We start from the raw sequence: 22,465 nt of genomic DNA, 5'->3' as shown, positions 1-22,465 counted from the left end.
TATATGTATATATATGTATATATATATATATATATATATATATATATATATGTATATATGTATATATATATATATATATATATATATATATATGTATATGTATATACACACACACAATTTCTATTACATAAGTAATGAAAATATGTGTGTGTAAATCGCAACACTGTTTAAAAATAGCACCTAAATTTTCTATCAACCATATTAGAGAGCTGCTGTTTCAAACTAGATTACAAACAATCAACATGGAAGCATGCAAACAATCCAAAATATATGAAAGCAATTCAAGCAAGAGAATCAGAAGCCATACCTGAGTCTACAGTTAAACTAGAAAGTTTTTTCAGGTTTTGTTTAATGGCAACAAGGTGAAAAAGCCAGAAGAAAAGAATTATATTGTCCAACTTTAATTAAAACATGTTTTAGAAGACAAATGAATCCTAGATATAGTCAAACAGACATGTATTTGACATTTTTTTTCATGGAAAATTATACTTTCATAATAAACAAGACCAGGTAATGCACATGACAAAATAATATTCTTAAAACATTCGGAATAAATACTGTACTAAAGCTTGCTATTTGAGCAAATTCTCAAATTCATTTCCTGTTGTATCAAATGCAAAACCAAGATAAATGCAAAGCAGCTAACTCAAAATGTGTTTCCAAAGTTCTTTTGCGTTCAAAACAACTATTTTTCTGAATGTTTGAAAACAGTAGTGTAGATGCAGTAATCATACGTATTGCCATTGCAGTCATTCTTTCAAAGGTTATAAAAGCACAGGTGGGTGTTGCTGTAGTTTCCTTCAGAGCTTACATCGCTTTCTAATTGTTGGTTGGATCGGCCTGAGTGAATATTACACACGGATTTAGTCTAAAGCAGGTGTGCGCTGCTAATCTCTTCAGGTCTGGCTTGTTCAAGTAGAAATGAGTGTACTGTAAGTGTAGCTCTGTCGGATTTCGCAGCAGACAGCAGGAGGCAGGCTCATTACAAGGATAAACAAAGAGAACTTTCAGTGACTGTAATGCCCTTCTTCAATTTTTGGAGCGTTTCTCCTGTATTGCATGCATATGGAGAGCGCAAGCTGTCAGAGAAAGCCGTGGAAGGTTAGTCTTCATGTGGCTTTCCTTTGGGTTTCTTCCTGTGTGACGCACCGTAATCACGTGACCTGGACTTGCTCACTGGGTAAATCCTGAAGACAGAAATGAACAACATTTGAGCCATTCCAACTAATCCGACTAATTATTGTGCTCTCAACAAGGAATGGGAAACTACTCTGTAACTGTAGTTTGTAAAACTAAAAGCTACTGGTAATTTACAGTACAGTCAGGTTTGTGTATAAATTATATACATTTATGTAATATGTGCATGTTCTGGTATATATTTACGGTGGCCAAGAGAGCTCAACTTACTGCAAATGAAAAAAAAAAAAACATGCAAATAGAAACAAACACTAGCAAATTTTGAAAACAGCTGTTTGACAAAACATACTGCAAATATGATAAAAATATGAAAATGCGATACAAAAACATGAACCGGCTGAAAAAACTCGCAACACAACCAAATACAGAAACATGCTGCAAATACGACACAATAAATTACAGAAATGCACTGCAAATACTCGCAACACATCCAAAAATGAAAATGTGTTGCAAATACTCACAACCCAAACAAAAATATAAACGCACTGCAAATACTCACAACATATCCAAATACAGGAACGTGCTGCAAATACAGAAATGTGCTGAAAATACAGAAACATGCTGCGAAATATTCACAACACAACCAAATATGAAAATGCACTGCAAAACATAAACACACTGCAAATACTCACAACACAACAATCAAATACAGAAATGCACTGCAAATACTCACAACACAATCAAATACAGAAACGCTCTGCAAATATTCGCAATACAACCAAATACGAAAATGCGATGCAAAGACATAAATGCACTGCAAATACTCACAACACAACCAAATATAAAAACACTGGAAATACTTGCAACACAATAATCAAATACAAAAATGCAATACAAATACAACACAATCAAATACAGAAATGCCCTGCAAATACTTACAACACAATAAATTGCAGAAATGCACTGCAAATACTCGCAACACGACAATCAAATACAGAAACGTGCTGCAAATACTCGCAACAGTCAACTACAGAAAGTTCTGCAAATATTCTCAACACAACCAAATATGAAAATGCGCTACAAAAACATAAACGTGCTACAAATACTCACAACACAACAAAATACAGAAATGTGCTGCAAATACTCACAACACAATCAAATACAGAAACGTTCTGCAAATTTTTGCAACACAACCAATGCAATATGCAAAAAATAAATGTGCTGCGAAAACATAAACGCGCTGCAAATATTCACAACACAACAAAATACAGAAATGTGCTGCAAATACTCCACAACAACCAAATAATACAGAAAACGCACTGTACACAAACACTGTAAATACTCACAACACAACCAAATACAGAAACGCACTGTAAATACTCACAACACAACCACATACAGAAACGCACTGCAGATACTCACAACACAATCAAATACAGAAACGTTCTGCAAATTTTTGCAACACAACCAAATATGAAAATGTGCTGCGAAAACATAAACGCGCTGCAAATATTCACAACACAACAAAATACAGAAATGAGCTACAAATACTCACAACACAACAATCAAATACAGAAACGCACTGCAAATACTCACAACACAACAATCAAATACAGAAATGCACTGCAAATACTCACAACACAACAATCAAATACAGAAATGCACTGCAAATACTCATAACACAATCAAATACAGAAACTTGCTGCAAATACACGCAACAACCAAATTTGTTTGTGTTGCGAGTATTTGCAGCGCGTTTCTGTATGATTGTGCTGTGAGTATTTGCAGCACATTTCTGTATTTTGTTGTGTTGTGAGTATTTGTAGCTCATTTATGTTTTTTTAGCACATTTTCATATTTGGTTGTGTTGCGAATATTTGCAGAACTTTCTGTAGTTGACTGTGTTGCGAGTATTTGCAGCACGTTTCTGTATTTGATTGTGCTGTAAGTATTTGCAGTACATGTGTTGTCAAACTGATGATGTTTCCATAATTTGTTGGTGCTTTTTTCCTCTTGCATATGTTGCAGCACGTTGAGCTCTCTTGGCCACCGTATATATGGTTTATGAGGACAAATGGGGTAAATGACTTTTCCACTCCATATGCACCAACTGTATGTTTTCCCCACCTGCGCTGATAGAGGTAGATGAGGAAGACCACATCATCTCTGAAGCACGCCAACTGATGGGGTCCAGGAGTGGTTATTATTCCACTGAACACATCGCTGATGAATGTGTTCAAGCCCTGAGAAGCAAAGGCAAACCAGCATTGTGACTCTACTCTGATAAAACATTTTTGTACATTTATTTTGGAAAGGTTATAAAGTCGTCTTAGTTTATGGACAATGAACTAAATGATCAGTTACCAAACTAAAAATGAGCTTTAGCCCTACCGTTAAGATCCTTCTAAAGGATATGCAGAGGTGTAGGTGCTACACACAGCTGAGAACCAGTCTGATGACTACTCACGCATTTAAAAGTTCAGTTCATATTATTAATAATACTTCCTCTTCGTTATCTTACTGTGATTGTGTGGGCAAGTTCTGAACAATAAAAAGGTTTTGCTGATGTGTGAATATAGGTGCTCATGTGTTAATGTATTTACAGTATCTAGAAGTTTAAATAGTTTAGAGGCCTTTCACACAGAACACAGTTTTGCATATTTGTGAGTGGCGGGGGAGTGGAATAGACAAAAAATGTGACTTGCAAAAAATAAAAAAGATGCAATACGCGGGAATACTGGCCAACGAGGTCTGTCAAGCTCAAGTTAACACATAAATATAATGGAAAAGCAGCACAGTGGAATGCAAAAATGTGACTTCTGTATCAGCCGCGCCACAAGGATGCACTGTTTTCTTTCAAATCAATGCTAAACACACACAAACGCATCCTTGTGCCGCAGATGATACAGAAGAGCAAACACAGCATACGGTGATATGGAGAGACACAGAGGAGACTGTTGACAAAGGAATTGTTGAATAAAGTAGTTATTTTTGTTTTCTTCGCTTACAAAAATTATTCTCGTCGCTTCATAACATTACGGTTGAACCACTGATGGCAGATGGAGTATTCTGACGATGTCTTTCATACTTTTCTGTACCATGACACTGTTATTTACTTGGCAGTCTATGGGACAGTCACAGGGCTCCTGGATTTCATCCAAAATATCTTAAATTGTGTTCCGAAGACGAACAAAGCTTTTACGGGTTTTGAACGATATGGAGGTAAGTGATTAATGACAAAATTTTCATTTTGGGGTGGAGTATCCCTTTAAGAATGGTTTTGTGGTCCAGGGTCACAAATGTATTCTAAGTGAAAGGTCACTTAGATTTAATGGTCTTTTTGGACTAGGAAAAAAGTTGTGAGTTCTTGAAAGTTTCATAAAATGAAAATTGATTTCTCATTAAACTGCAGTGTACCTTATACATAAAGATGGACACCTGCAGATGAGCCACTGATTTTAACTGTGGAGAAAAGCAAAAGACACAATTAAGGAACATTTAGAGTAAACAGTACTGAAAAAAAAGATAACTGTAGTTGAACTGTATTTTACGACTGGTCTATAAACAAACCTTATAATTGATGAACAACTGAGGAACCATTGACAGAAATCCAAATGCATAAACACCTTGATGTTTAAAAAGAAGATGAACTATTATTTTTCATTCTTTTGTACAGAGAGTAATACAGTGTGCATTAACAACTCTTATATACATTTAATAATTCTGTAATACTTTTTTTTTTTTTTTATTAAAGCTCTTACCACTAATAAGGCCATTGGTTATCCAAGAGTACCAACTATTGAGAGTAGACAGCATAATGAAACATAAATACGTGTATTTATATATATTAAAAAAATGCAGTGGCATTAACATTTGTGAACCCTTTTTGTGAATTTTCTGTATAAATATGAACATATATAAACAGATAAGTTATTTGAGTTATGAATTTGTATTTATGTAGTTGCAGGTAGATCCAGCCTCAATGTAGGTCAAATTTACACAAGACTCTCAAGGGTTCACAAACTTTCTGAACCCACTGTATTTTAAATAATAATAATAATAAATGAATGTGTAATGTGATAATAGTTAATTTTTGAAAAATGTTACCTTTTATTTTTAAGATATAGGTATGAGTATATGGCCCCACTGATACACAATGGATACATCAGATATGACAAGAACTTCATGGCCTGTGCAAGTAAAGAGAATGTCCATGTAAATAGACTTAATCAGTTTGATCAATAGTGTCATAGAATAAGATGAATACAGGAACTGGAGGAAAAAGGGGTTATACAGAACAAAATGATCCATCAATGAGCAAAATAAAATGGTTTAAAAAAGAACTCACTCATACCTTAGAATCATAGTCTTCCGTTGCTCGCTCGAAATCATCCATTCGTTCATCTTCAAGAAAAACAACTTAGAATGAGTAAGACGTGTAACATATTCCTCAATAAGACCATACTGTGCTTACTGAGTATAAGTGATAAACACTTACATGAAATTTGGGTGAAAGCGCTAAGATCTTTTTCACTTTCCATAACTACAAATTCAACAACAGTAGAGGAAGATTCATATTCAGTTCATTTGGTTTAAACAGAAATAAATGCCAGCAGTCCAAAATGAGCACATTCTATCTATTTTTATACCTCAATTAGAGCTGAGATCCCAGTGGGAAGTAGAATCAGCCAGCTGGATTGTTCTTCTAGTAGATGGAGGAATATTACGATGGTGCTGAAACATCTCCACACAACTGCAGAAACAGAGAAACACAATTTTTCCCAGCTGTGACAAATTATTTTGGCACCACTGACATACAGCAGGTCTAGGTATGAAGATTCAGTACCAGATCTTCTAGAAATGCCAGCTAAACTCTTCTTTTCTCGCCAGAACCGTATGTCATTCTTGAAGGCAAAGATTTCAAATGATAGCTGCAAAAACAAAATCATCAACTGATGGTAAGGTCTTTATGTATTATTGGTAAGATATACACATAATAAACAGATTAATAAAAATAAGCATTTTTACATGGAATGCAGGTACTAGAATGGACAAAGCCAAGACATGCAGCCCACTCTCAACAAGCACGGCTTTAATTTCATCAAGATTCTGCTCCGAAAATCCTGTGAGATAAAGTAGAAAAACATCCTTATGATTAATATGGAATGCAATATTAAACCTGAGAATCTAGTTATCGAGTGATTTATAATTTATGATTGTATGCCACTCACCAAAATGTTTGAGTGAGTATATAACAGCTTGTATGTGGATCCATATTCTGAACTTGCGTAAGGTAATGGTGTCATATGATATTGTCAGAGGGACTGCTTTTGTGGTGCTGTCCATCTCCTGTGCAATTGAACATGCCAAAGTGCATTCATAAATCAAACTCATATTTTGGATAAAATCTCAAAACTGTCATTTGAACAGTTTTTACATACAATTAAGTCATTTAACCGGCTTCTTAGTTCATCAACCAGTAGCAGTGGCAGATACAATTTCTTTTTTTCCTTTTTCCCATCTTCAACTCTGAGAAAATAAAATGACAGTGAAACAAAAAGTGTTGGATGTCTAGAAACGATATTAGACACAGATACATGTCATCTAGGTTTCAGATAATAACTCACATTTTCATATAGCGGCGAAGGTCGCTGGGCACCGCAGCGCTGTTGAAGGTGAAATCCTCATTCATTACATTCAAGGTAAGTCGTGATCTCCAGTAAAAAACAATCTGCTGCTCTTCTGGTGCCTTTACACAGTGAAAGATCCACATTTACAGGAAGTTGTTTACATCTATCATAATGCATTTGCAAGAGCTGATTTGAAATAGAGAATATATTCATGTAATAAATGTTTGCATGGACTAATGATAACGTAATATTATTGTAATGTATAACCTCTTAAGCAGGGCGAATTAAAAGTAGTTTTATTTTTAATTTAAAATGTTATTATTTTAATAAAATTTGTTTAATTAAAATTTTTGATAAAAGTTTATAAATCTAAAATTTTTGCACAAAAGATGACATTAAAAAAAACCTTTCAAGGGGTCATATGATGCGATTTAAATTTTTCCTTTCTCTTTGGAGTGTTACAAGCTCTTGGTGCATAAAGAAGATCTGTAAAGTTGCAAAGACTAAAGTCTCAAACCCAAAGAGATATTCTTTATAAAAGTTAAGAGTCAACCACACCCCCCTAAACGGCTCATTCTAACACGCCCCCACGTTTACGTCACAATGTGGGAAGATTTGCATAACACCGCCCAAATGTAGGGCCCTATGATTTCCGCGATGCAGAAAACGTGGACGGAATCGCGAAATCCAGTCATAAAAACAGAATTCACAGTTTAACGCGTAATGTCACGGAATTTGTCAAATTTTGAATGAATTAATCAAAAGTAGGTCATTACACTTAAATCAAATCGCGATATGGAGTAGTATCTGTAAAAATTAAGTCTCACACGTCGATTTAAATATGAATCCTGCATGTTCTGCGTGTCTCTGTTAATGAATGGCGCAGACGCGCGGTTTAATTTACTACACACATACTGAAGCAAGCGTGATGCTTGCGGTGATTTCAGCGTCTGCTGTCTCACTAAATGAGGACGTAAACACATGAACAACATCTTTAGAACTGCTCTGAGAGTCACTTCATGAGCATTTTACCATTTGTTTTGAGTAAAACTAGCGTCATATCACATACACAGAACTGTAAAGATATTCACAGCAACGCGTCAAAATAAAAGTCCTGTCTGATTTGAAGACAGTGGGCCTATAACTATTTTTCAGTAGAATGTACATAGCCTACTACTACGACTACTACTACTACTACTAAAACGAAACAAACATTATATTTTAAGGAATATTTACACAACATTTCTTCCATGTTTTAATTTTAATAGTAAATCCCCTTTGTTTGCCAAAAAATAAAGTTTGCTTAATTTTCAGTAATATGAAGATAAATTAAATTAATGTTTTATGCCTTCTTTGATAACCAGAAAAATGCAAATACACATCACAGAATTTCTGAGGGGGGAAAAAATTCATAAGGCTACTTTAAGAAAAAAAAAAATTAATAAATTAAGTTGTTTTATGCATTCAAATAATTAGAAATACTAAAACACAGAATTTGGTAACAATAAAAAATACGGTGGGAATTTTTTTTTACATTTAATAGGTCCCTAAACATGTAATTTTTTCTTAAACTTTTAATAAATTGATGTGGAAATGTATAAGTTTCATTATTTTAATTAATTAGACATGCTTTTTGATTAATTTAACTATTAAAAAGGAGTCGAGAAAAATGAAAACGGAAAAAAACAGAATCCAGAAAAATTTAAACGGAAAAAAATGGAATTTAGGAAAAAATAAAATGGATTTAATAGGGCCCTACAAATGTTCATGCAAAGAAAGAAGGCGTAACTTTGATTCTTGCTGTTGCCGTCTGCACCATGTCGTGGAGATGCTGTTTAGTTGTGAAAATGAAAATACTTTGTTTGGCCTTCCAAAAGAGGAAACAACTAGAAATCAGTGGTTAAGTTGTATTTACAACACTGTTCCAGAACAGTTCAACCCAAATATTCAGATGTGTGCAGCGCATTTTATGGAGGACTATTTTCTGAACCCGGGAGAGAAGACTACAATGCCGGTGCTTCTGACACACAGTCTGTTGGTACGTTTACATACAGTGATGTGAAAAAGTGTTGGCCCCCTTCCTGATTTCTTATTTTTTTTGCATGTTTGTCACACTTTAATGTTTCAGATCATCAAACAAATTTATATATTAGTCAAAGATAACACAAGTAAACACAACATGCAGTTTTTAAATTAAGGTTTTAAATTAAATTAACCTTTTTAAATTTAAGGTTAAAATCTGTTCGTGACCTCAAGATGAAGCGAACTTGGGTTCTGCAGCAGGACAATGATCCAAAACAAACCAGCAAGTCCAACTCTGAATGGCTGGAGAAAAACAAAATGAAGACTTTGGAGTGAACTGAATCCTATTGAGATGCTGTGGCATGACCTTAAAAAGGCGGTTCACGCTCGAAAACCCTCCAGTGTGGCTGAAATATAACAATTCTGCATAGATGAGTGGACCAAAATTGCTCCACAGCGCTGTAACAGACTCATTGCAAGTTATTACAAACGCTTGATTGCAGTTGTTGCTGCTAAGAGTGGCCCAACCAGTTATTAGGTTTAGGGGGCAAACACTTTTTCACACAGGGCCATGTAGTTTTGGATTTTGTTTTCCCTTAATAATAAAAACCTTCATTTAAAAACTGCATATTGTGTTCACTTGTGTTATCTTTTAATAATATTTAAATTTGTTTAATGATCTGAAACATCAAAGTGTGACAAACATGCAAAAAAAAATAAGAAATCAGGAAGGGGGCCAACACTTTTTCACACCACTGTATGTAAAGGATTTGCCACTGATGACACAAACTCAAGTTCTGAGCAGTGTAGAGTAGCCGTTCTCAATTCCAGTTCTTGCGCCCCCCACTCTGCACATTTTGTGTGTTTCTCTTATCGCTTCAGATGTTTGTTCTATTCGAACGTAAGTGCCCTGCGAAGTGGACATCACAGGATATTCCGCCATAATTCCAGTTCGAAGCAAATGTATATGTTCCATTTAAAGTGCACTGAAGTGAGCGAGACATGAATTTAAATTGTATTTATTTACAGAGGTATATGATGTCACACTTGTCCGTGTGTGAAGACGTTGCGCAGCGCAAATCCGTGAATGAATGTTCTGAAGTGGGGTAAACTTCAAGAGATTTCCCCTGCTCAGGGAGTGGGGGAATTTACTTGGCAGTCTATGGGACAGTCACAGGCCTCCCGGTTTTCATCCAAAATATCTTAAATTGTGTTCCGAAGTCGAAGCATGTAAATACTAAATAGAACAGGTGCCAAAACTGACCCCTGAGGGACACCCTGACATAAAGGCGGAATCTGAGATCTATTAGTACCCAGGTAAACAAACTGAGAGCGTGTAGGGACATGAAAAATATGCAGTGCTGGGGGGCGAGGACTGGAATTGAGAACCGCTGGTGTAGAGTAGCGCTTGTTGTTTGTCATTTCTCCGATCACAAATGCAGACATGGTTTTGTTTACACGGCGCGATGCAATGCAATGCGTAAAAACACACTATAAGTCATTATAATCCATAATTATGTCCCCACTGGATGAAAATGCAATGGCTTGAGGCATTCGGCCAATCACAACGCACTGGATAGCTGGCCAATCAGAGCACACCTTGCTTTTCAGAACGATGAGCTTTGTAAAAAATAGACGCGTTTCAGAAAGGCGGGGCATAGAGTAGAAACAATAATGTACAATATGTGGAAAATAATGTGTTTTTTGAACCTTAAACTGCATAAACAAATTTTATTACACCAAATACACAAAATAATGTTCTTTTTAGCAACATCATATGACCCCTTTAAGGAGTCAGATATCACCTTATAAAAGGAAGGTTAATTTCTGTCATTGATCAAAAGGTATTCCTAATTTATTTATTTTTTTTTTTAAGTAGTAGCACAAGTGCCCCCCCCCCACCCCCCCCGGGTGAATTTTGTCCATTTCCACCACTGCATTTAAGTATATTTTAGTTTTAAAGACAACATATTTAATTGTGAAATACATATAAAGATATACTTTAGTTCTACTTAAGTGGGTCAAAAAACAACAACTAATGTTCAGCTGATGTTTAACTAATTGCATTTACTATATATTTAAACTATAGTATTTTGTCATTTAATCACACATAACATATTTACGTGTCTGAAGAAATGCTTTTCAATCTGCATTTAAGTCTATTCTTTAAGTACATTATTTCCATAATAAGTATTCTTTTTAAAGTACGCTAAAGTGTACTTCTTTTTCAATTGGGTAATAGACTGGCACTAATAAACGGCCACAATACCTCACGGTTGCCAGACTGAAGAGGGACCATTTGAGAGGTGAGACGGGCCACAAGCCGCACATGTCTACTGTCTTTCCAAGGCAAAACTCCACTCTTGTGCACAAACACTATGGCATGGACTGTCCCATTGTTATGGGTCATCTCAGGAACAGCGACACTCACCTTCCTTTAATCACAACACAGTATTCTAGATGAATTAAACATGACCAAACAAAACAAAACTGCACTTTCAGTATTCGCATAAAATAAAATTGGTCAAAACCACATTAAAGGATGTTTTTCAAGCTTGTCAGTTTTCACTATATGTTTCTGATCTATAGTGCACTTTCTGTGAAATGTAAATGGTAAAATAAATTGTCATATAGCCCTAAAAATAACCTGTGATGAATAGTGATGGTATCACTTGGTAAATATTTTCCCTTAAGCAACACTTTAAAAATTCTGAATGTTATTAAATTATTATACAATGTAGGAATGGTCTCACCAACAGCAGAACAACTACAGCAGTTTAAGAATAGCATTAATACTTTATTTTTTTAATGCTACATTATTTAAACTTGCTCATGCAACAAATCTAATCTTGTGAAAAAGTGTGCTTTTTTGTACTGAACGTGCACTTAAAGTACACACACACACACACACACACCACACACACACACACACACACACACACATATATATATATATATATATATATATATACTTATATAAAACTGCACATAATATATAATTGTGAAATTAAATTTGAAGTGTACTTAAAGATAGTATGGCTATGTTTCTCAACACACTTAAGTACACTTTTAAAAAAGTGCACTTTACAATACTGTCATAAGTTTTATTTTAAAGTACATTTTAGATCATTGTTTTAATAATCTTTTGATGTAATTGATAGAAGTACACTTATTGACCTGTTGACAAAATACTAAAGCACATGCAAATATAGCCTACGTAATATATTTAAAATGTACTAAATTGCAACATCATTACAAATGTCTAAGTGTGCAAATACTGCATATTTAAATCCATGTCATAAAGCTTTCAATAAAAATGGCATTAAAGTATATTTTATGTTAACATAAATGCTTGTCAGTACATTTAGAACATACTTAAATGAGACATACAAAATGATTATGAAATGTACTTAAAATGATGTACTTAATTCCAAAATTGAAGTCAGTCAAAAAGCACTTCAGCTAATTACATTCATTCATTTTCATATTTTTTTTTTAAAGTACATCCTATATTTTTTTTCTGTAATGAGTATTCTTTTATAATAAAATCATGCTAAAGTGTACTTCTTTTTCACACAGAGCCTCACATAATGTCAGCTTGCCTTTCAAACTTGGTGTTAATGTCAAATCTGTCCACTCTGAACAGTAGGTTGTATCCGGTTTCATCACCGGGGTCCAGAGCGGAATAGATACTGAGCTGTTGAGACATACAGTAACTGTAGCGTTAAGAAGCAACGAGCCACAGACGATATATTTGACAAAGTCTGTTAAATGAAACGAGCTCTTCTCACCTGAAGTCGAGGCTTGACAGTGAGGTACGATGTAACGCAGCTGTCCCCTTTAGCGCTGTCACAGGGTTTGGTGTGAATGAAGCCGTACATGGCCCAGCACGTATGGAGGACGTACACCACCAACACCCCAAAAATCACTTTAGTATAAGACATCTTGAATTGAGACCCATTTTTGGGTTTGGAATAGCACGACGGGAACATCTTTAACGCCACGTCAAGTTCGTTCTTGTAACGTAAGTGTACAAATACAGAACAAAAGCTGTTATGCGTTACCACTAGCTGGCAAAGCACAGCATCACTGTCCTCGTTCATTCATTCATTGTGCGCGCGCGGATGAGAGATGATGCCGTGTCTTTATTCCAGGCGCCGTTAAAGCATCAGTGCAGCAGCGAGGTGATGTTTCACTGGATAACAGGACGCCTGAAACCTTCAGAGCATAAACACTGCAGCAGAGATAATAATTTACTAATCTAATTTCTCGAATATGCAACCGTACGATCAGATGTACGACCAGCACCTCAGAAGACTGTATCTGTGGACAGGTTTGAGTGGGATGTAGGCGACGAGCGCCACCCTGAGGCCGCAATGACAGTCTGCGCTTGGGACTTTTTATGCTCATAAGCAGCATCGCTATGATCTACAGTGGTTATGTCAAAAATGACACTCAGTATTTATTTATTTATTTACAAATGACACAGATTTTTTCCCTTTCCCAAAACTGACAAATATAAATTATTGCACAAACAAAATACACAAGTAACTATATATTTATTAAGTTTAAAATTTAAGTTTAATATTTATTTAAAAGAATACGTTTATAAAGATCATATTAAAGGTCATATATATTAGATTTGAAAGTAAAATTTGTCAATTAAAATGCACGTGCAGCTTTTTAAAGATTTCTCAAGTAACACATAAATACTAGTAGAAAACAAATTAAGTTTGTTTTATAATTTAATTTGATATATATAATATAATATAATATAATATAATATAATATAATATAATATAAAGGAAACATTTAAATAAATAACTATTAACAAAATATAGCATGAAAGATTCTGCTCAAAAATAGTTTACATTATTACAAACAAAATTAAATGAGTCAGAGTTTCTTAACCAAAAAAATACAAGAATTATGACAACATATTAACAACAGAAGTTTAGGGAGGGCCAAATTACTCAAAAATAAATAATTAAATAAATGTTGAAATGTATAAATAAATCGTTAAATACATCATTAAATAATTAAATACATAAATAAATGGATACATATGTATTTATTTATTTATGCATTCATTCATTCATCCATATTAAAATTGTGTGTAAAATGTTTAAATCTATAAATAAATCGTTAAATACATAATTAAATACATATAAATATTTATTTATTTATTTATTTATTTTTCAGGGTTACGGGTATGGAGGAATTTCAACAGTAGAAGAATGAATGAATGACGTTGATTTTGAAAAAGGGTATCAATCACTGATCTATAATACAAAATCTGATCTATAATATAGATCAGTGGTATCAATGTTTTTATTTATTTTCAAGTCAGTTTGATAAAGCGTGCAGGGTCGAGCAGCTCAGTGACGTCACAGCCAACCATCGGAGACACAGCGAGCGCGTGCTGGCTGCGTGCTGCACGTCATCAACCGTTTCCGAAAACATGCCGTTCAGCCGCTGGTCGTTAAAGTCAGCACCACGCTGACTTATGTGACGGAGTATGTTATTACTGCATTTATCATATGTGTTCGTATCCCGAAGACATAACGAGCTAACAGTTAAACGTGCGCGCGTGAGTTAGCAGGACAGCTAACGTTAAAGACATCAAACCCGGACGTTTCATTCTCTCGGAGCTGTGGTATGTGCTTTGCTTTAACTTTCTAAATAGGAACATAAACGGGTGCAAGACCAAAACAAGTGTGTCGTTTTGACAGCGAGTGTTTATGCAGGTTGAGTAAGCGCAGTAACCTCACCGAGGTGTCCTGGAGGTAACATGGACTTTTAACTCAAGTGTTTTCAAGTATGGAGCCGTGTTTGAGGTTTGTCTGTCGAGAGAGTCTCAGGAAAGTGTCGATGAAATGCTGGACTTGGAGAAGTGTGAAGAGCTCAAGATCACCTTTCAGACGCCCTCTTACTTCAACATGTGGACGATCACATCACAGCACAGAGCTGCTGAGAGCTCAGGGACACTGTAGGTGCTGCACTGGGTTAGTTTGTATCTCGGCTGCTCAAACTACATAAATAACACATCTGTTTCTGTTTCCAGACCTCTCCTGTCGCCAAAGAGGCACAGATGCATCACAAGCAGCCCTGTCTAGTGTGGCTCCAGTGTTTGTTGTGGTAAGACAAACGCTTACATCTTGTACAACTTTTTGTTTACAAAATACACAGTTTGTGTCTACAATAAAGTCACTGACTCACCTTTACTAAATCACGCTCTCATTCAACAGATGAGATTTGAGCCTGATGGGAATGTGACCTCATTTGGTGAGTTGAATGATTTTCATATCCTGCTGTATGTTAAGTGTTTAGGTGCGATTTTAGCTCCTTTTAATTTGATTCAAGAAATTATGCTTATTTTTAAGCTAACTTGAAAAGATGTGGTCGTCTAACACACACAGAAAGAAGATTATGGAGTTGTGATCTTTTATATTCTGCATGGAAAATACTATATTCACTAACAAAAAAACTGCAAAATATACCAACACTCCTACCAGAAATGTTGCTTAAAAAGCCCTTAATGCTTATTATAAAAAAGAGGAGGTATTATTCTTAAAAAAAGTAATTGTTATTAAATTTTATTAAGAAATTCTTTACTATGTAATTCCTCTACTTTGCCAATTATACATTTTGAATATGCTTTTGGGAAAAATGTAGGTAGTTTGAGGAAAAACAAAACTGTTTAAGTTTGTTCAGTCTTCAAGTACAGTATGTAAATAATGTATTTTTAAATTAATTTTATATATCAGTCATCTGTTTTGATCCGCTTTGACATTTAGGTAACTCTATAAGAATTTTTTTTTTTTAATTTTGTTTATTAAGACAATGTATTTAATGAAGAAAACTTACTTTGTTGGATTTTTCTTGATGGATCTGGGTCTTATGGTGTGTTTTTTTTAGAAAAGAAGAAGACTGAGTTGTATCAGGAGCTTGGTTTGCAGGCGAGAGATCTGAGATTCCAGCACCTAACAAGTGTTACAGCTAGAAACAATGCCATCATCATACGAATGGAGGTATGGACACGTTATAGATTGTTTCATAAACATAGTTCATCTTTGTGTTGTACTTAATACTCCTTTGCATTTGGAAGTTGAATACATTTTCCTATTAAAGGTTTTGTGAGATAATTTATTGATTTATTTGATTAATACATTTTTTCGTGATCCCTCAAGGCTGTGGTGACGCCACAGTGTTTACTGGTGCTGGATTTCCGTGGTCTCGGTCTGGAGAAATGGCTGGTGTTAGAACTTGGGCCACAGCTGGCAGGAGATGGAAATTTGGCTACTTACTCGTTGCCCTTTGAGTTCAGAGCTCTGGAAGCCATTCTGCAACACAGGGTGAGCATAGAACAATTATAGAATGCATAATGATTGTTAATAAATTACTAGTGCTGTCAGATGATTAATCACATCCAAAATAAAGGTGTTTGTTTACATATATGTGTGTGATCTTTGCATATTTATTAATTATTTATATATAAACACACACACATGCATGTATATATTTCAGAATTTTTTTTTATGTTTGTATATTAAATATATTTATATATAAAATAAATTATATGAATATAAATATATATGTAAATATTTTCAAAATATGTATTGTATGTTTGTGTATTTATATATAAAGAATAAATATACACAGTACAGACACATTATGTAAACAAAAACTTTTATTTTGGATGCGATTAATCATTTGGGAGAACTATAAATTACACTTATAATTATGAATAAAATAACATATACACTACTGATACAAAGTGTCAGTTAATTGTTTTTTTTCCCCTAAAGAAATGATTACTTTTTTAAGCAATGATGCATTAAATTGATCAAAAGTGACAGTAAAGACACTTACAATGTTTCTTTGATGAAAGAAAGTTCATTTATTTGAAACCACATTAATAGAATGTCACCGTTTTCACAAAAATATTAAGCAACATAACGGTTTTTAATATTGGTAAAAATAAGAAATGTTACTTGAGCACCAAATCAGCATATTAGAATGATTTCTGAAGGATCATGTGACACTAAAGATTGGAGTATTGGCCGCTGAAAATTATATTTTGGCATCACCGGAATAAATTGCATTTTAAAAATATATATATAAATAAAGGAAGGAATAAAATAATATTTCACCACATTACTGTTTTCAAAATTAAAGCAGCCTTAAGTGCATCATAAACGTATTTATTACTTTTTAAGTTATTGACATTTGGGGATCATAGTGGGTAGTGTGGAATTGTTAATTCATACCACAGTCTGATTTTTGTCCATGTTTTTGTCTCTCTGCGTCTATGTCATTATTTTTCCATGTTTTTATGTGCAAGCATGTGTTGTTGCATATGGGTAAGCATATGTTCTGGCACAGGTGAATGTGCTGCAGATGCGGCTCAGTGAAGTTCAGCCTCAGGTTCTGGATTGTTTGGAATCGTTGGTCGACCCAAAGCTCCTCTCTGCTGACCGCAGCAAACTCCATATGCTCCTGCTTAATAGCAAGAGGTGAGTTCATTAGCTTCATTAAAAAACTGGAGTAATAGTCTTTCCCCAGCCATATTGTTGTTTTTAGAACATTATGTTCCCAAATGCAAGAGGCATTTAACTGCACCATTAAGAACCTAACTTTCTTATTAGCTAATCTTAATGAAGGATCACTGTAGGGTAATTGCTGTATGAAGCTTATCCAGAGTTATTAAATGATTTTGTTTTGTTTTTCTTATGAATGGTTGACTCGGCCGTCTAACATCTGATAAGTTTTTTTTAGTAGTGTGTTTATCAAATTTATTTTTTTTTTTTTTTGGTTGTGCTTTGAAGGAGAATAGCCTAATTGCAGTTGCCAGAAATTGCAGTTAACAATAAATTTCAAGTACTGTATAATTACAAATTGCCTACTGTGAGCAATGTTCCCATTAAAGGGCATAAGTCACGAGTCTGTCTTTGCTGTGAAGTCTGTCTTTGATCATTTTGTGTTATTAAAACCTAATTATAGAGCATGTCTTAGTTGACTAGTCAGTTTTGAAAATATGTAGTTTTGTCCATCACTAGTGTTAATAAAAAGTGCCTGATATTGACCAATCTTTTGATATTACTGTACTGGGGCTACACATTGTTGAAAAAAAAATTGCTTTTTATTTATTTTTATTTTTTTCTGTGATGTACGGTATAGTATTGCAATATGAAGAAATACATTTAAAATTCTGAGTAGGATTAATTATATTAGACTGATTTGAGTTTTTTTGTAGGGGAATACATCTGCATAGAAAGTAATATATATACACACACCAACTGAAACCCCTTTAAGTAACCATTTTCCATTTGAGTCAGAGGCCACATTCCAGCTATTTTTGACCCATTCAATATGACTATATCATATAAAAAAAAAAAAAATCATAATTTTTTTTTAATTGTTATTATTACATAGTAGTATTAAACAAAATTAGAAATTACTATTGTATTGATAATATTGAAATGTAAAAAACATTATATTCAAATGGTATACCATCCAGTGGGTTTATAATTGCTTTTCACCACAAAAAGTAATTTAGTTCATTTTTATTTGTTGTGTGATACCAATAAACAGAGGTAATCACTCACAAAACAAATATGAAATATGTTGTGCAGGTCTTTATCTGACAGATCTAGATAAGTCTGACTGGTAAAATATGATTCTGGCAGAAAATGCAGAGCTTTGATCGATAATTTTTTTTTTTGAGAGTAAAAACATTCTCTCTTCCTGCAGCCTTTCAGAGCTGGAGACAGACATTAAAGTGTTTAAAGACAGTCTGCTGAAGATCCTGGATGAGGATGAACTGATAGATGAACTCTGTCTCACCAAATGGAGTGACCCACAAGTGTTGTAGGTGTCACATCACAGAATCCAACTTCACAGCCATTAAGTTTCAAAATGCAACACATTTTTATATATATATGCACAAATATTCTTGATGTCAGTGTAAATATCTGATCATTGCTGTGTGGATCTTTTATCTCTGTTGGTGTGTCTGTATGCGTTTATGTTCACATGGGGCCAGTGAGGAGAGCAGTCTGGGTATAGATCACGCTGAAGAGATGGAGTTACTGCTTGAGAATTACTTCATGCAAGCAGAGGAGCTGGGAAACAAAGCCCGAGAGCTGAAAGACCTCATCGATGATTCTGAAAGTGTCATCTTCATTAACCTGGACAGGTACTGTACCGGCAGCAGACATAATGCTTTTAACTGCACTAAGGCAACTGAATCATGATTGAAATTACGTAATTATTTTTTTTTATTTAACTGAAAGAACAGATTTATATGCAGATCATACGCCTCAAGGGAACAGTTCACCCAGAAATGAAAAGTTGTCTTTTGTTTTTCATAAAAAAGTAAAAAGTTTTACAATTAAGAAGTTATGGGTGTCACTTTTAATTTCATCTGTTATTTACAGTCTGTTTTTAAAGCATTTCGGGCAAAAATGTTGTTTTTTCATGCGCTGGTCAGTTTTGAGATTTCAGGCAATTTTGCTTGCATAACTTGTCTTCTTTTAGACATAAAAAAATGCACATTTAAGTGTTATTTATTACACTTTATCTATTTGTGTCTTGATTTCAGTTACGATTCATATCTTTAAAGGCCATTTTATTAAAATTTGTTTTTATCCCGCACTGGGCCAGAAATCTCCACTTTTGTAGCACTTACTTACCTCAGACTTTACAAATTTATTCCTATCTATATTCTGAAGGTTGTATAGAGGTTTGTTCATCTGGTGACAACAGTTTCTCATTTAAAGTGATTTAAAAGAGATATCCTGAATCTTGTCTGTGAAAACCATTAACATTAAAGGTGCACTAAGCGATTTTTGCCAATGTTGACATTTGAATTAAGCACCAAAACAAACACGCCAATACCCCAAAAGGACCTCGGCCCTATTTTGATATCTCCGCCCCACACGTACGTGGCATAACGATGATCGTGGAAACAAGCGAAGATGATACAAGCATATTAAAAAAAAACCAACACAAATAAGTTGTGTGAAATAATGCAAAATAAACCTTACTCGCCTATCAAAATGAAACAACGCAACCTCAGCGTCCGATTCAAGCCCTTCCTGCTCCTTGAGTTCTCTCCACTGCTGGAAACTGCTCCGATATTTACGTGGGTCATACCTCTTGCCTGATCGTAACCCTTCTTTTTAATGTTTTGTTCCTCTGATATTTTCCTGTTTTTTTTTTTTTTTTTTCTCTCTATCTATAGTCAATCTGCTAATATCTGTCCTGTACACTCATATTGAGCACTCTCTTCTCGCTTTCATTACAAGACACTCCCCCTTACTGCTGATTGGCTGGTTATTTTGCTGTTATTAGTGCACCTTTAAATGTCAACAAAATGGAAAAACTAATTTTTCAAGGTTTCATCCAGTGTTCAGATTTTTGTTCTGGAAATTTATGAAAATTGGGACATTTTTATTTGTGCATACTTAATTTAATGTTTGCATATTTAAACACGACATTTCAGAAAACTTGTAATGCTGCAAAATAATTATCTTTAAGGGATAGTTCACCCAAAAAAGTCAATTGTCATGAATTACTCACCCTCATGTCGTTCCAAACCCATAAGACCTTCATTCATCTTCAGAAGACAAATTAAGGCCCGTTTACACAACAGCGGTTTAGTTTTTAAACGCATGACCTTCGCTAAGGTTATGCCAGTCGTTTACACTACTCTGGCATTTTCAAAACCTTCGAAAACGGAGACTTTTGAAAAAGCTGCAGACCCTGTTTTAGTTTGAAAACTCCGGGGTTGAGTTTCAGTGTAAACAGACCAAAACAGAGACTTTTGAAAATGATGGCGTTTTCAAGTAACCATGTAAAAAATAACCGTTTACACAACAGCGGTTTAGTTTTTAAAGGGAATAGGGATTAGGGAATCTACCTATACATATCTATGGTTGTACCTGCATCAGTGGTCATGTGACATGTGTTTCGGTTGTGTAGTGTAGACAGATCGTTTCTGAATCTCAGTGAAAACGCCGGTGTACGCTAGGATCGTTTTCATTTTAAAACACCGTTTTATAACAAAAACACACTAGTGTAAATGGGGCCTAAGATGTTTTTGATGAAATCTGAGAGCTCTGTGACCCTGATGTCACATGGGCTGTTTTACTGATGTTCTTACTATGTTTCGGGGTCTAGGAACATTTCAGTTGCATTGCTGTCTATGCAGGGTCACAGATCTCTCAGATTTCATCAAAAATACCTTTATTTGTCTTCAGAAGATGAACGGAGGTCTTACAGGTTTGGAAAGACATGAGGAAGAGTAATTAATGAGAATTTTCGTTTTGGGGTGACCCATCCCTTTAATGTACTGTGATTAACTGGGGAAATATAATGATAACTATAATTGAAAACTAATTAAGTTAAAATTTCACTCTGTTCACAAGTGCTGTGTTGCTTTAAATTGTCTTTAGCCACCGTAATGTCATGATGCGACTGAACCTCCAGCTCACCATGGGAACCTTCTCGCTCTCTTTATTTGGTCTGATGGGTGTGGCTTTTGGAATGAATTTAGAATCTTCTTTTGAAGAGGTTGGTACCATTTTACTACAGTTTACTGTTTTATTACCGTGTACCAGTTTACTTCAGTTGTTATAGCCAGCATTGTGTACAGTGTTATCAGTCTGTTTGAGTACATGTTGTTTATTGACCCTCATTGATTTGTGTGTGTGTAGGACCCGCGTGTGTTCTGGTTAGTGACAGGGTTCATGTTCCTGGGCAGTGGACTCATCTGGAGAAGACTTCTCTCTTTTCTGGGACGGCATTTAGAACCCAGCTCTCCACCTCCTGTACGTAACACTCATAATACTCCTCCATGTGTACCATTATAATGATGATTGTAACTTCTTTTTTTTTTGTCTTTTCACAGATTCCCCCTGTTTGGAGGAAAAACCAAATTGGCACCTTAAAAGCAACAGACATTAAACCTGGAGTTAGATGACAGGAGAGTGACTGCTGCTTTTTAAATATTTTTTCCCTCCTTCTCCATATCTTTTATGCATACTGTATTTTTCAGTATCATGTCCCACTCACCTCAGTCTAATTTAAAATTGACATTTATGTATTCAGGTGTATCATGTAGACACAGTTTTTATTTTGCTATGAGATATTTGTCTTGAGGTTTTGGAATAATCTCTGTATTTATTGTTGTAAATATCATTGACATAATGAAATACATCAGATACGTTTTGAGTGTAAAGACCAAATTATCTATATTACCACTAACTCAATTTCCCTGCTTACACTTAAAAACATGTTTATGAATACATACCTTTGATAAAACATTCATTTGTTGTGGGCTCTTTATTTTAGGCATATAGAATAAAAAATTTGATCTTTTTTGAGTACTAATGCACTTGTGTATACATTATTCAAACTTTGAGTTCTTATTAAAATACGTTGAACCTCTATTTGCATGAAAAGTGCTCTTTAAATGAAGTGTATAATGCATTATGTAAAGTGTGTTTGTACTTAGCTTTTATCAGGACAGAACAGCAGGGGGAGATAAAACCCCACTACAACAGTTCATTCCACTCAGTATTTTTATTCCCCAAAATACTCACACAGATAGGTTGTATATCCCAGAAGACAACATTACGAACATCCTATTACTAATGAAAAATCTTTTCGCG

At 34.6% G+C, this 22,465-nt stretch overlaps 2 protein-coding genes across 3 annotated transcripts; one reads left to right on the top strand and one right to left on the bottom strand.

Annotated features, from left to right (window-relative positions):
- Positions 1 to 385: 385 nt before the first annotated feature.
- Positions 386 to 13,147, bottom strand: LOC109104628 (cleft lip and palate transmembrane protein 1-like protein). The gene is made up of 17 exons (XM_042740522.1): positions 12,581 to 13,147; positions 12,392 to 12,486; positions 11,059 to 11,224; positions 6,765 to 6,886; positions 6,579 to 6,666; positions 6,369 to 6,486; positions 6,166 to 6,260; positions 5,984 to 6,068; positions 5,787 to 5,890; positions 5,636 to 5,680; positions 5,492 to 5,542; positions 5,245 to 5,327; positions 4,899 to 4,933; positions 4,708 to 4,763; positions 4,555 to 4,599; positions 3,265 to 3,380; positions 386 to 1,187 (listed from the first exon to the last, which is right to left on the bottom strand). Exons 1-17 carry the CDS (start codon positions 12,890 to 12,892, stop codon positions 1,103 to 1,105), a joined length of 1,701 nt encoding a protein of 566 aa, XP_042596456.1. The 5' UTR covers positions 12,893 to 13,147; the 3' UTR covers positions 386 to 1,102.
- A 1,016-nt stretch (positions 13,148 to 14,163) lies between these two features.
- Positions 14,164 to 22,117, top strand: LOC109104627 (magnesium transporter MRS2 homolog, mitochondrial-like). 2 transcript variants are annotated; one of them, XM_042740520.1, is made up of 12 exons: positions 14,164 to 14,445; positions 14,537 to 14,778; positions 14,854 to 14,927; positions 15,038 to 15,074; positions 15,708 to 15,820; positions 15,971 to 16,144; positions 17,175 to 17,305; positions 18,543 to 18,659; positions 18,835 to 18,987; positions 21,248 to 21,365; positions 21,509 to 21,622; positions 21,703 to 22,117. In XM_042740520.1, the coding sequence occupies exons 2-12, from the start codon at positions 14,610 to 14,612 to the stop codon at positions 21,772 to 21,774; spliced, it is 1,272 nt and encodes a 423-aa protein (XP_042596454.1). In that variant the 5' UTR covers positions 14,164 to 14,445; positions 14,537 to 14,609; the 3' UTR covers positions 21,775 to 22,117. The 2 variants fall into 2 exon arrangements, with proteins under 2 accessions (XP_042596454.1, XP_042596455.1); XM_042740521.1 differs by having other exon boundaries at positions 14,522 to 14,778.
- The last annotated feature ends 348 nt before the right edge of the window (positions 22,118 to 22,465 follow it).

This window comes from Cyprinus carpio, chromosome B16 (genome assembly GCF_018340385.1).
Source record: "Cyprinus carpio isolate SPL01 chromosome B16, ASM1834038v1, whole genome shotgun sequence".
Classification (NCBI taxonomy): domain Eukaryota; kingdom Metazoa; phylum Chordata; class Actinopteri; order Cypriniformes; family Cyprinidae; genus Cyprinus; species Cyprinus carpio.
This window is presented reverse-complemented; position numbering and strand designations above follow the sequence as displayed.